Source organism: Molothrus aeneus, chromosome 1 (genome assembly GCF_037042795.1).
Source record: "Molothrus aeneus isolate 106 chromosome 1, BPBGC_Maene_1.0, whole genome shotgun sequence".
Lineage (NCBI taxonomy): Eukaryota > Metazoa > Chordata > Aves > Passeriformes > Icteridae > Molothrus > Molothrus aeneus.
The window spans coordinates 102,182,413-102,197,167 of NC_089646.1; the positions used below are offsets into that span (position 1 = coordinate 102,182,413).

The 14,755-nt window shown below is 36.5% G+C and overlaps 1 protein-coding gene across 6 annotated transcripts in view; it reads right to left on the bottom strand.

Moving 5' to 3' along the window:
• The window catches only part of PTPRM (protein tyrosine phosphatase receptor type M), a 441,308-nt gene that overhangs the window by 209,593 nt on the left and 216,960 nt on the right, over window positions 1-14,755 (bottom strand). For all 6 annotated transcript variants that reach the window (XM_066561791.1, XM_066561798.1, XM_066561783.1 and 3 more), the window contains exon 8: window positions 2,811-3,119. In XM_066561791.1, coding sequence (XP_066417888.1) covers window positions 2,811-3,119 — 309 coding nt within the window. The remainder of the gene's footprint in view (window positions 1-2,810; window positions 3,120-14,755) is intronic.

The window sequence follows — 14,755 nt, forward strand, 5'->3', positions numbered from 1 at the left end:
ACACAAGTAAACAAGTAAAATCTACTTTTCAAGTGTTACTTCTCAAAGTAGAAAACACATTAAACATTCACATATGAAAATGGACAAGCATTGAATAAAAGGTATAGTTTCAGAGAAAAGTTATACAGGAAAGATGAGACACAGATTCCATTGAACAGCAATGCTCACTGACAGTAGGCCTGAAAACCTACAAGAGGATGGACATAAGAAAAGTATGAAATAGTCAAAGTAAAAATCTGACATTATTAATTTTTGTTGAAGTCTCTTAATGTGGGAGAAAAGATGTGAAGAGTCAGGGATGTCAGAAGGTTCTGATGAAAGGTGTCCAAACTGCTCTCAGGTATCTACTTGTGTTTCCCATTTGTTTTGCAATTGTTGCCTTATCCCCAAGACAATGCAATTTTTAGAGGAGATGTGTAAAAAGCAAGTAGACGTATATCTGTGATTTTATTTTTTAACAACACTGGTAAAGTAATGCAAAAAAGACAAAAAGTCCTGAAAAATGCACACAGGACTGTTGTGAAGCAATAGGCATTATGGAGTTAGCACTTCAACACAAACTCCATATGAAAATCCAAGAGAAAGATTCACATAACATTTTCTACTTGCCACAGAAAGAAAGTGGAAGCCACTTGCTGCAGTGAAATAACTTCTCAGACCCTTCCTAAGATTTACTCAAATGGTTAAGGAATAGAAAAATCTGCAAGCAAGACATTTGGTGACTCCTTTCTGTTGGCACTTCTGGTACAGAACTTCCTCTGTATTTCTGCTACAGAACTTCCTACTGTTCCATGCTGCTGCTGTGGGAGTTTACAAGGTTTAAGGCTTTTTGATCACCTCTCCATAGCTCTCCAGAGAGCTCCTTGCTCTACCAAGTGGAAGCTCCAGGGACACAGATTCTGAACTGGCTTACAAGTCTTGTGTGCACCAGTTAGGTGCACGACACTTTAGGGCAACCTTAATTCTGGGCACTAAACCTTGTTTCCAAGTAGGAGAACTGGCAAAAGTCATTTGGAATAATGAGATTAATGATTTATGTGTAAAGGATGAGGAATTGAATATAGCATAAATAAGCTGGAAGTAGAGCAAAGCACTGTGATAACCTCTCAAATTACCTGAAGGTCAAAAACCCTGAGCAGCTGTGCCATACAGTGCAGGTTCAAACACTGGCAGAGCTCACCTAGAGATGTACTCAAACTCAACTGTACAAGGCCTTGAGCCATCTGCTATCACCTGATCTTCTGTGAGCAGAAGGTTGAACTAAATGAGCTCTGGAAGTCCCTTGCAACCAACAAGATTGTGTGATTTGAAAAATTAGGATGATTATTTGTGTCAGGATGTTGTTTAAGTTTCAGACTTATATACCTTGCTGAATGTGTACAATACACTAAAAGTTGTAATTTTTTTCAAGGTATTCTTTTAGACAGTGACACTGTTTTTTAATTAGTCCTGAAATAACATGAAGTTCCAGAGGAACAGGAACAAGAAATTTTAGATAAAATACATAAACATCCCAGACAACATCAAGCTCTTTAGCGTTGTCATCCTACAATTGAACTGAATTAAATTTAGAGCATGACAGCACAATTAATTCTAATTAAAGATTTCTTTTTGTTAGCTATGCTTTGCTGAAAATGTTGCATTAGTAACTATACATTCCTAAATAGTTTAATTTATTCCCTCATATATTTTGATTAGAAATTAGTACGACATAAAACCAATACAGCATGTATTAAATAATTTAATAAGCTTCAATGACAGACTTCAAGTATTTATTATAAAAGGAGCTCATCACTGCTGAAGTTTTTACTAGAAGTATTTCCATCATGTTTTAAGGAAATCTATCATTGATCATGAAGAAAATACAAATCCATTCCTGTTCAGATTTGAGACGATAAAAATGGAAGGTAGACCGATATGTGATAAAAAGCAATGCTGAGTCATTTGACAAGGTTCCTTTGAACTGTATGCATTTAAAAGAACCAAAGTCAAGTTCAAAAAAACTAAGGTACACTTGTAAGGGCTTATATATCAGCAGAGTATTCTGGAAAGGTGAAGCTGATTCCCGGTTCATGACCAATTTAACAAGGATGTCGCATTTTGGTATTGTAGCTAACAGAGCTGCAGTTAACTCTCTGCAAGTGTAATCAAAATAGTATCACAGAAGACTTGGGAGGAAGGTATAACCTTTTCATTCAACATTATTAGAGCATTGCAGAGACACATTACCCAATTCTGCTGTCTCTGTCTCAAAAAAGACATAAGCTAATTACATTATTTATTATTTATTATATTTATTAATAATCAAAATAGGCTATTTTTAAAAAAAAAGAGATCTGAAAACCCCATGGGAGTGGAAAATTATTAAAAGGAAGGGAATATCTGTATATTTCAATGTCTGTATATGGAATATAGTGTCTGAATTAGCAACTAACAATGTCTAGTAGTTAGAAAGCCAAAGACAGAGAAACTGTAACTGCAAATCAAGAACAAACATCACTCAATAGAGGAGCTTCCATGAGGATACTGCTGAAAATCACCCAGAATTTTTCCAAACCCATACTGAAACTTTAAAGAGGCAGAACTTAGCTCAAGCAGAAGCTACAAATCTAAGGACAAAATTATTAAACTATCGTGGGATGTTACACATTATGTGAAAGATCACTCTAATAATGGAGCTTTACTCTTCTAAAATTGGTGAGGCTGGTGGAATGTCTGTTACAAATTTTAGTGAAAGTAGAACATGCTCTTACATAGACAATTTGTACTATCAGGTCATGGACCATGTATATGTAAATACAAAAACTCACCATCTTCGTCAGTTTGCACTATAAGTTCTTGGCTTTCTTTCCGTCCTTCGGGATTCATCAAAACTAATTTGATGCTGACATTTGTGTATGGTGATAGGTTGGTAATTGTGTGCTGGGGATGGGAACTTTCAGTATCCCAGCTGACCTCCTCTCTCACTTGCTCCTGTCCTCCAGCCTGGTAGCGGTAATGGACTGTGAGGTTGTAGCGATGGCAACGTGTGACATTATATCCAAAGGGCTCCCAGCAGATGGTGATCTGCCTAGATTTGATCTCCACAACCTCCAGTCTTCGGGGCCCACGCATGGGATCTGCAAAATTACCAACACAATTCTGCTGTGATTACTTATTCATATTAGAATAATGACGTGAGAAATAAGTCGTACAGTTCTACAAGTACCCCAGATGGGCAGAAACAGAAATCCATTGCTGCACAGAATCACAGTATGATAGAAGTATTATATTATTCCCCTCTGAAAAAGCAGGGGAAAATGGAGAAATGAGGGAGAAGTGTCTGCTGAAAAATGAAGGGCAAACAAAACACTAAAAAGTTCTTATGATTCAACTCAAATTGCATGATACAGCTGAAATGACACTTTTTTACCTATTTGTTGCTCGCAAAAAGTAAGCATGTCCAATTTCTTTTGCACAAGTTATTTGTATTAACACTTTTAAAGCAAAAACCTGCACAAAACAGCTATCTAAAAAGAAAATGTAATTTCAGAGTAAACCCACAAATATATGTTGATTTTCTTGCAGGACTGATTATACAAAGGCTAGATGGCTCTTCTTTAAGCTATTTCTTATTCATTTGTTTTCAAGTTACTGAATGCAATTACTCAATCTCTATTTGTCCAGGACAGTAACCTAATATTCCAATTTCTTTAAACTAGACCGTCAGGTTTGTTCCACAGAAACATTAACTGTTAATAGTGCAAATACCTCAATTTGTTATAGTGGTTTAGCAAAGATACAAAATAAACAAGATATTCTCCTGCATCTGCCCTTTTCTAGAGATCTCCCAGTTGAAAATGAGCCATCAATCAAAACTACGAAAATATATAAACAAGCACCAAAGATTGTCATTGATAAACTTAAATTTTCTTCAATACTACTGGTCACAGCAACTGAGATGGAAAAGTGAATTAAAATTTCCACCGTATTACAGCAAAGCCACTGAGCTGATACCCCCCCATATTTTCAAAACACTGTCATTAACAGAGCTATTATACATACTTAGCAATAATCTGGGTTCTTTCATATTTGAGTCCTCAAAAAGATTAAAGACAATGTCAGGTTTTATCCACTGCTTCACTAGTTAAACACTTAGAAGACTTTTAATGAGTTAGAAGACTCTTATACGTAAACAAATTAATATGCATCTTCCTCCTTTTATGTTTATTAATCAACATGTCTTCACTAGGAATGTTCTAAACAATTTACACAGGATTTCATCTTTTTACTTTTTAACATAATCCCTGCATGCTTGAAATATTTGTTCAAAGATGTTATTCATCTTAACTCCTTGAAGAAAAGGTGTTAAGAAATTGCTTGTTCTAACATCTACAAAGCAGGTTATTTTTTCCCCATTTTAAATCATCCAGCTGCTTTTCATTTTTTTTTAAATTAATTTTCACTGTCAAACAATGTTGATAATCAGTATAGAATATATGGCAATTGGTGAAAAAATGGAAAACCAAACCAAATACTAATCCTGGTCTCCTTTCTAGTGACTTGACTGAGAGGCAAAAATGTCCCCACTAAGGATAAATCGCTATTGACCCATTTATCTGCTGTCATGCTCAGGCATCCCAGCTAAGAATTCTGGCATCTGGGGACTTTGCCACATTTCTATTGCTATACCCACTAAAATTAATATGAAGCAAACCTCAAGGACTGGCATACGGACTCAGTAACTTCCTAAACATTTACTTCTGTGTAATTCAGACATAAACTTAATGGAAAATGAGTTTTCCTGTTTTGTTTTTTAATTTCATTCCAGCTTCTAAGAATTTCTTGTTTCTTCTTTCTTCTTTGAGATGATGAATAGCAAAGGACATTTGAGAGGTATTGTGTAACTGTAATTGTATCTGAATGGGCTAAATAGAAATAAAAACCAAAAAAAGTTGAGGTGACCCTGACATACAACATTAAACAACTGAACAAAGCTCTTGGCTTCAAGAATATGGAACAGCCTGCTTAGTTCCACAGTGGGCACATCAGAAAATTCACAGGGGAGTTGAGAAATCATTTTATTAGAAACATAAACCTAATTCATAGCATTTCAGAACAGAAATTGAGTGGCTGTACAACATACCTGGATCAAAACCTATCCAAGATTTCTGCCCAGGAGGAAGGTATTCTTATGTCATGTTACCTTAATAAAAAGTACAAGTTAGCCCTCTAGTTAAATCTATGAGAATGACAGATACATTTTCACCTCCAACAAAAGAGACAAGGGAAAGAAGAGTTTAGACTGTAAAAGATAGAGACAATACAGCTTCCCTTGATATTCAAAGGACAAAACTCATCAGACAAGGCAATAACCTGGTTGTTTTAGCTCCTGACTTGATAACCCATAGCATCAGACAGGTACACAGCTCATACATAGTTTTCCTAACATTGTTTCAGAGATTTTCCAACCAATAGGGCCCTAATGAACCCTGTCATTAATAAATGCTTTAACAGCCCTACTTTTAACTAGAAAAAAAGAAGGCTAAGGTAACAATGGAATTTTGGGATTAAAAAAGCCATGTGGTTCAAAAGAGCCCTGAAAAATAGCAGTTAGTGCAACAAAAGCTAGAAAACTAAGTTTCCATTTGATCAATTTAGCAACGAAATTGAATTTCTCTGGCGGTACCACTGTATATAACAGAGGAAATATTTCACAGAATAGAATCACACAATCATCAAGGTTGGAAGAGATCTTTAACATCATGAAGTCCACCTGTCAATACAGCACTGTCACTGTAGCCCCTAAACCACCACACCCAATGCTAGATCCAGATTCCTCTTGAGCACCTCTAAGGACTGTGACTCCCAACACCTCCCTTGGCAACCTATTCTGATGCCTGACCACCCTAACTGTGAAAAAAAAAAAAAATCTGATTATCTATCTGTCTATCTATCTGTCTGTCTATCTTTAATGTAATATGGGTCTGAGAGCACAGTACATCATTTCTAATATACTGGAAGGTATATGCTCTTCATCAGGAAGGACACAGGCTACTTGGAGAAAGGAAACTGCTAAGCAGCACTAAAAGAATGACAGCTAATGACGGTGATTTAAAAGGGAAAGCTTAATTAATTACTAGGGCATGATGAATTCATTTAGTTGATTTTATTTTCTGAAGTATTTATCACTTTCCCAATTTTGGTGAAGAAGTAGGCATCCTTCAGGGATGCTGCTATTGTGCTCAGGAGACTTGCAGTAACTATCCCTGTGGAGTGGAAGGCTGTCAACCCAGCAATGGTCTGTTGTTACCTTGCACCAGCTACACAGAGAAGTGTCCTTTCACAGTGCTGCTGATCACAGCTGAAATCACACATTTCAGAGCAGAAGAATAAGGAGTTCAACAACCACACCAACTGTATTATATACAACATATGTACTTCATAGCATGAGTGCTATTTGCTAAGCCTTTGCCTCCTCCTTACTTGGCAAATGCCCACCTGCAGAGGTTACACAGCCAGATCTCTCCACCCACTGCAGTTTTCTAAGTGAACCGAGCCTCTGCTACTTCTTGGTACTCCAGCTATTTTCTTATGCCTTACTGGTACAAATCATGAGGCAAATGGGGAAAATGAGGCCGCCCGATTCATAAGGGAAGAGGTTTTCTTCCCAAAGGAGCACACTGCCTGTCAGGCCTGAAGCTTAGCCAGCTACTTCTTTACCCATTCCCCTGCTGGTGCCTGCAGCATTTTTCATACTGCTCTCCTGCCAGGTTCAGCAGGGAATCAGGCAGTGAATTCTGACAGTTGCAGCTCTGACCTGAGGGACCAGCAAGCCTGGTTCTAGCCCCTGGCACTTTAGCATCCCATTTAATCGGTGATCTTGGCTCCTTCTCTGCTCCACTCTGTTTTCCTGAGAATACGGAACACAGACTGACAGACAGGATCAATTTCCACTGCAGCTGCAATTCACAGCTCATTTCTCTGGAACTTCACTCTTTACCTTTTACCACAAGTACAATGCTTTTTCCGAAACTCAATTTCAGCATCACAGAGACATTTAGGTGTATTCTTAGCATCCTGTCATTGATCATCAAAACTTGTGTTTAAGATGAAAATTCAAGACTGGAAGTTTTGTCTTTTCATCACAGCCTGCACAGACCTACTGTGATAAGAACAAGAAAGGAATGGTGATTTTCTGCCACTCCATGGTACTTCAGTACTTCATGGGGTCTGTGTTAGATACTATTTGAAAGGCACCTAACAATAGGAATTAAGAATTTATTTCTTGTCCAGGCAAATTATTACTGGAGTTTAGCCATGCAACAACTCTCAAGACTGAAATTTCAGATCAGATTCTACTGTCCTTCCACAGGAAGTATGGGATAGATAGAACAGGAAAATAAAGAAATAAATGATGAGAACTGAATACTTAAGATATTGTCCACAAAACAGCTTTTTAAAACATAGTAGGTAATTAATGATAAATTAAAAGTAAGTAAAGGCTTCACAGATTGCCTAAGCAGTATTTTTCAAATCACTTAACATCTTTCCACATCAATTTCCTCTGAGTAAAGTGGGAGCCACTGACACTAGCATCATATCTGTAACTTGCACGTTACAGTGGTGGAGACCACCTACAGGGGAACAGAAAACATGGCTTGTGAGCCAGCTGCTATCAAAGTAGCAGCATTTGGTTTGTTTCTAGAAAGCAAATCTCCGTGTTTGTCTACAACTACAGTCAATGCCAAACAAGAATATAGGTAAAATAATTTACTGGTTTGGCTTGTCCTCATTTGATTTGAAATCTAATCTACACATGACTAACAATTTGAGGCTGTTTGCAAACTTGGTAAGAAAGTGCTGTAAAAGATCACATTCATCTGCGATGGTGTGATTTTTACATTGTTATTCTTCTTCATCTGAGTTCTTCAACAACGGATTGAAGTTCAAAAAGAGCTCTTTGCTCCAAATGCCACATGATTTATCTGATCTGATAACAGATCAGGGTTTTTCGAATTCCAGTTTGCCAAAAACTGCAGAATGCAGTTGACAAAAGAAACAATGAGCAAGATTTTGGGTGGTGCAATTTCACAGTTTTTTAGCACATTTTTATTTCAGTCAGATTTGCTAATACAAAGAACTGCTTTGTAGTTAGGATTAGGGGAAGAAAAAGAACACTTTAACCACATGATTTTTCATACTCTCCATTATTTGAGTTATAAAAGAAAGTATTCAAACAAAGAGAGGGCAAACAAAGAAACAAAGGGACAAATGACTCACAAACAGAATCAAAATCCTAATATGATGATGGTGGTGTGATTGTACTGCCTAGTTCCACTACTTTAAAATGAAAACAAAGACTAAGCTGCCAGTGTGCACAAAACTGTTGAAGATCCAGAAACAACCTTTGAGTTAAAAGCAGCACATTAGAGATTGGTCATTTTACTCATCTAAGAGCACAGCATGTTCAGGAAACAGCCAAAAATGTTAAAAACCAGAACAGAATAATTGCAAATTTGTGAAACACTGGTGTCATATGAAATAACTCTACTTCCTGTTGTGGAGCAGCCACCAACATTGATAGCAACAGTCACTAAGGTTATTCAGGTAAATACAGAAGACCAAAGAAGATACCCAGCATCTCCTGGAAAGATTCCAAATCATTGTATTTAAAATTCTTACAATAGTTCATAATACTAACTGATAACATTTCCAAAAGAATATGTTTCTACTTCTGCAAAACCAGATGCCTCCCACAGAAAAGCAGCACTTCTATCAGTCCCTGACACTTTAAAAAATGTTAGGATGCAAGACCTGCAGGGTTTCAGCACTAATGAAAGAAAGAACAATGAGACAGCAAAACTGAAATGGTAGTCACCTGCAATGCCACAGAGGAAGGAATATCAGGTTTTCTTATATATATATAAAATATATAAGAAAAAACTAGACTACGAACGTTTGTGCCAATTCTGGGCAAAATGGCTTCTTTTTCATTGTATTATTTTTAGAAAGATTTTCTTTTTCTTGATTATATTCTTTCAATGATATTATTTTGTCTTCCACAGTCACAATGCCAGTGAAAGAAGATGAACAGAAGGATGTACATACTCTAAAGTCAGTGTACTAGCTTTGAGCAGGAGCCTCTGGGGATCCATCTGCACCCTCGTTATTGCAGATTAAGAGCACTGAGAAGTAGGAATAAGCCTCCTGGCACACATTTCCCTCAGCACCTTTACTTTCATGATCAGCATCCACAGTGCCACAATGGTCAGAGAGAAGGTATCAACAGGACTACACTGAAGTAAAAAAAAAATCTCAGTGCACCTGCTACCACAGATAGTTTTTTTTCTCTGGACTAAAACACTTCCCATCATCTGAGAACTGGAAGATTCACATATGGAGCATGTGCCTATGCTCAGCCTCTATTTCCTGGTCAAGATGCCAACAGTCTACCAGCTGAAAGAGTAAAGCCAGCATCTCCCAAAGCATCTCCCAAACTGCCATGCTGCCAATATTACAGCTAATACCATTCTTCTTCAGCATGGAACCAGATGCTTCCACTGATTTTATTATATACTTTAAGTAATGTGTAGGTAAACCTTATGTATGTGTATCAGGCATGACAAAAGCATGTTCTCTCAGTTTATATCCAAAGAAACTCAAACTCAGAAGAAATTGAATTGCCTGCTGAAGGTTGCAGTTCATCAGTAAAAGCCATGCAATCCTAGCTCTCAGTCTCATTTCTAACCCATTAGAACACAACACTAGAACATGCTTTTTTTCCTCTGTACTTTGTGGCCAAAAGAAGTTAGTTCCAAAATGTGTGAACTCAGAAAACAATAAAATGCTCACAACAACCAAATGAATAGGCCATGTTCTTATAGTAAGCCAGCTTGAATCCTCACTCACTTCACAAATTCAAATGTGAGATACAGTAGAAATCTACTTTTACCAGGAAGGATCCTAAATACTAGCATCACATCATCACTAAGAGAATTTTTTTTCTGCACTATTTCTAGATGAAACACAAGCTAAGATATAGGAATTGTTGGGAGAGAACCATAATATTTAGCAAACTATAGAAGATTAATGGAGAGCAAACTCTAGTAAGTATCTAAGGCATCAGCTCACTGCTTACAAAAAGTAAGTGTAGCTGTTCCTTGAAACCAGATCAGGAATTTGATTTAAGCTTTTAGTAATATATTATTACAAGCACTTGACACAGAAACATGAATGAATGATAAAATCATGCATGAGAAATTTTCTTAACTTTTTATCTCTTTTCTACTTCATGGCTACACATATTCTATAAGGCCTATGTCTTCAGGCTGACATTCACAGTAGCAAAATATATTGGTCTAATCATCAATAACACCCTTTTAATCATCTATTACATCCTTTTAAAGTTAATTACATTTTGAAATGTTGGTTTCTATACAGTATTTTCTTTCAAGAGAGGGCTGATATGATCAGTTCGCTTTATAGTAAAATTTAAATTTGAACCCATGTAAATTGAATCTAATATTTCTTTATGTTGTCATTTTATAGGTGTACTCTGAATGGTAAATCATTTAAATTCTAATACATTTAAATAAGGTATGAAAAAAACCATCATTTGATATATTTTTGTCAAATTACCTACATTACATGATTACTCCTCCACAATCAAAATCAGATTTTAAGTATAAATGATACAAACAAGATTACATTCCAAATCTGCAACACAGATTTTAGTTGCTTGTTTAAAATGACATACCTAGCTATTCAGTAATCACTTTATAATAACCCCTTTCATTTCTAAATCTTCTTAGCCATCAGCCACTAGTGAGGAAAATGCTGGCAGCGGTTTTTACAACTACACATTAGTTTTATATTTCATGACAAGCTAATTCTACAGAGTTTGAAAGAGAGACAAGTATGTGTTCTTAAGATATTCTTTCTTTTGCATGAAGAAGACACACATCTAACTGAGGAATGAAAAATAAAGAGTGCAGACATATACTTTCCACTTCACACACATGGCAGTAACAATTTATCCCAACTTCACCTCAGGAACTGCCATGAATATGCAAATCAAGAATTAAAAGGTGGTGACAAATAACTCTTGGAAGAATTACCATGGTAAGATGGCAAATAAAGTGCCTATTTCTGGTAGAAGGTACCTTTGGTAGATCTACCTTTGATAGGTGCTGGATCAGAATGATTTTTGAGGAAAATTGAAGTCAAATGAGCTGTGATGTGTACACTATCCCTCTTGATTGAATCTATCACAGGCATTTGAACTTAACCCTTTGACTGAGTTACCACATGACTGCTTTACAGTGTCATTATTGTCCTTTTCTCTTGCTTCTCCATTCTTTTTAACACAGCACATCATCATCTGCTGATCTGACACAGACATATTTAGGCAGACATGCACCTCCACACCTGTGGCACCTTTCAGAAGCTGGCACAGACTCACAGACCAATTTATACAGAATGAAGATCAGATGCTGCTCATATTTGAGAAGATGCAGGCAACACAAAGGAAACTGAAGGCCTGAGGAATTGCTTTTGTGGCCACCTCCTTCACACATTTATCACAACACAGAACTGTGGTTCAGTGAATGTAAAACCATCTGGTTCCATGGGTTGATACATAAACTCTCAGATATATTAAGGAATGGTGCAGGTGGACGGCTCATGATTAAGCATATTCATGAGAAACAGACGCAATTTGACCACACACTGTAAACAGGGGAAATTACATTAATGTAACACACACTCTTCTATTCACTGCTCAAAAAATGGGAACTCAGGAGAACATTATAAATATTATAAACATTCTTTGTGAGGGAAGAATTCAGGAGAATTTTTCTAACCCATTTTCCTAGAAATGGCTGGAATACATCTAGGGCATTGTAAGATGCTAACCATTCTCTCCATACGCTAATAAGGCACATGTATTTTTTACAGTGCCCCAAGCACCTTCTGACTGTGACTAGTATTAATGGCAAAGCCATACACTGTTGCTCTGCTGGGTGACAGAGTAGCACACTCAAACTCCTTACATTTCATGGTACAGCTGCCTGAGTTACCCCTAAAGCCAACCAGAGAAAAGATAAACCATTGTGTAAATTAGTGAAGGTTTCAGCTGTTCAATACCTGCCCTGAAAGTAGAAGCCCAGAGACTGTTTATTATGTTGCACAAAAGAATAAATGGGCAATGCTGTTTCACAGATCAGTCAGAATAAGATGTAGCAGCATGTTCTGTTTATCACTGTGGCCTATCACCACTGACAAATCACATTACTTCAGAGCTGTTATGTACAGCGGTGCTAGCTAAATTGGGGATTGAAAACAGAACCCAGATTGAACCTTGATGACAGGACAACACAGTCATATAAATCTACGTAGAAGAGAAAATGCCACCAATCAATGTTACTCATCTAAAAAGAGTATTTACCATTCTTTCTAATCTGACATGTGCAATGAACCTTAACCAAATGATGTACAGTGAGATCAGTTCTGACAAATAACTCTCAAATGCATAAACCTGATAAATGAATCAGATTCTCTGTAACAACTGGTAAAAGAAACTTTGAGCTTATATACATGTCAAAGGGGAACAGAATATTCTCTCTTCCTACTACACTATTATGTGCTAACTACTATAAACATGTAAGAACTGTAAAGTTGATAAGACCATCTGTTTAATTAGTGGCAAGACTCACTTCCCAAAAGAATCTCCTTCATATTTGCAACTCAGTCTGGATACATGTCGTTATGTTAGATCCATCCTGAGGACTTGTACAGGAGCTTCATCCAAACCCGAGTAATTACTAGCTACTGAGTAATTTAAGATGTTTTTTCACCCACAATCTCAAGTGTCATCTTTGTCTTTGATACCGTCACTAACTAAAACATTTGGTTTCAGTATCAGTTGCAACATTCAACTATACATAGTGTTTATAAATTAAAGTTTTTGAAAAGTCCCTACATTAAGAGGATACACTCTTGATTTATTGATTGAATATATTGAACCTTTTTTTCCTGCTATATCTAGGAGAAACTTCAAGAATTGTTCCTTCTCTAGTAGATGTCTTTGAATTTTCCTTTGACAGATCACGAAGTTATTTATCACCAGTCGTCTTTGCCATGCCACTCTCCATAAAAAGCAAACATAAGAAACTATGCACGCTGGTGAAGGGAATTTATATTGTTATACTGAAGCATGAAACACAGAAGAAATCAGGCCATCATTGTTAATGATAGATTTTAGTAAGAAAATAAACTGCCAGTGGAGGAGAAAGGAGAACATCTGGGAAAAGGCGGTGTACTGGATGGTAAACTGCTTGGAAGTTAATTATTTTTAAGATTTAACAGAGTCCTAATATTCCCACAAAAACATATATGCCTGGGAATTTGATAATCTGCCTCAATACAGAAATATATGATAAAAAAAGTACAGATAAACAAACACAAGCATGGGATAAAGAAGAAAATAAGGAAATAAATATGATTTTGTTTAATGTGTATCACATTTTAGTCAAACCTGTGTTGTTTATTTCTTTTAAACAATGCTTTATCTCCACACATGATCTTGAGCCTGTTTTATTTATTTCCTTTCTCTAGTCCTAAAGATTAAACATTTATCATGACTACATTTCCCTCTGTTGCCTGCAGCATCCCTTGCTTTAAACTCTACACGTCACTTTGCATTTGGCTACGTCCTTTTGCTTCCTTCCCCTCCTCTAAACTTGGTCCTGTCAAATGGATTAAAGAACCTGTGCATTTATGCCAGAACCATAACTGATATGGAAGAGCACAAAGCAACCATCAAATATTCAGAAAAGCAGAGGTGATGGGAGGTTGCTAAAGTACCTGTGAACATGAGCAAAGGAGAGGGGCCAGAACTAGATCACAGTTTCACTGGTCCAAGACAGGCAGTTTCTTTTCTGTTGAGACAGAACCAGATCACTCCGCAGATCACTCAGGAGCCCTGGATCACAATTTTACCACACAACTCAAGGAAAACAGAGTAAAAGTGCACCAGATATAAGATGCTGTGACAAATTACAGAACTGCATATGACAGCAATTAAATAAATCTGAAAACTATCTAATTCCGTCACCAATGACTTGGGATTCAAACTCCATTAAGCACTGTTTTTTTCCAATTGAACGGAACTAATGGAAAATAATTCCTACACTGAAAAAGGTCATACACCAAGTAATAAAAAACAAATACTGTACAGTCACTATTTGTAAGCTACTCTAATTTGAATTTATAAATTGATGACATCTGTTATAAATCATGCAGTTTTCTTCACAGAAATTTCTCATTGCCAGCTTTGCCCTGTCTTTATCCCAATTATGAAACTGAAAAATTCGGGATAATAGGTAACACGAAGTCTGTGAAGTGCTCAGAGTTTGGGAAGTTTTAATCTTTCAGCATGCTTCTCCTAATAAAACTGGGAAGAGAGAAAAGAGGAAGCAAAAAAACATAAAATCCAAACCTATAGAAAGCAACGAGCACCTACAGTATCTCAAAACCAGCAGCAGTTCCTGGAGTTTTAGGTCAATGAATAGCCACAGAGATGTCCTTATTTAAAAATGAAAATAAAGTTTTAAAGCAGTTTTAGAAAATAGGAAATATTCAGAAAGATATAAACCATACATTTTAAGTATCAAAATTTGCATTTGCATGATAGAAAATTTAAGCTTTTATTGTAACTCATAATTGAACCAAATGAGAAGGCGACAATAGAAGAGCTGCTGCCTTTGAATTTGCA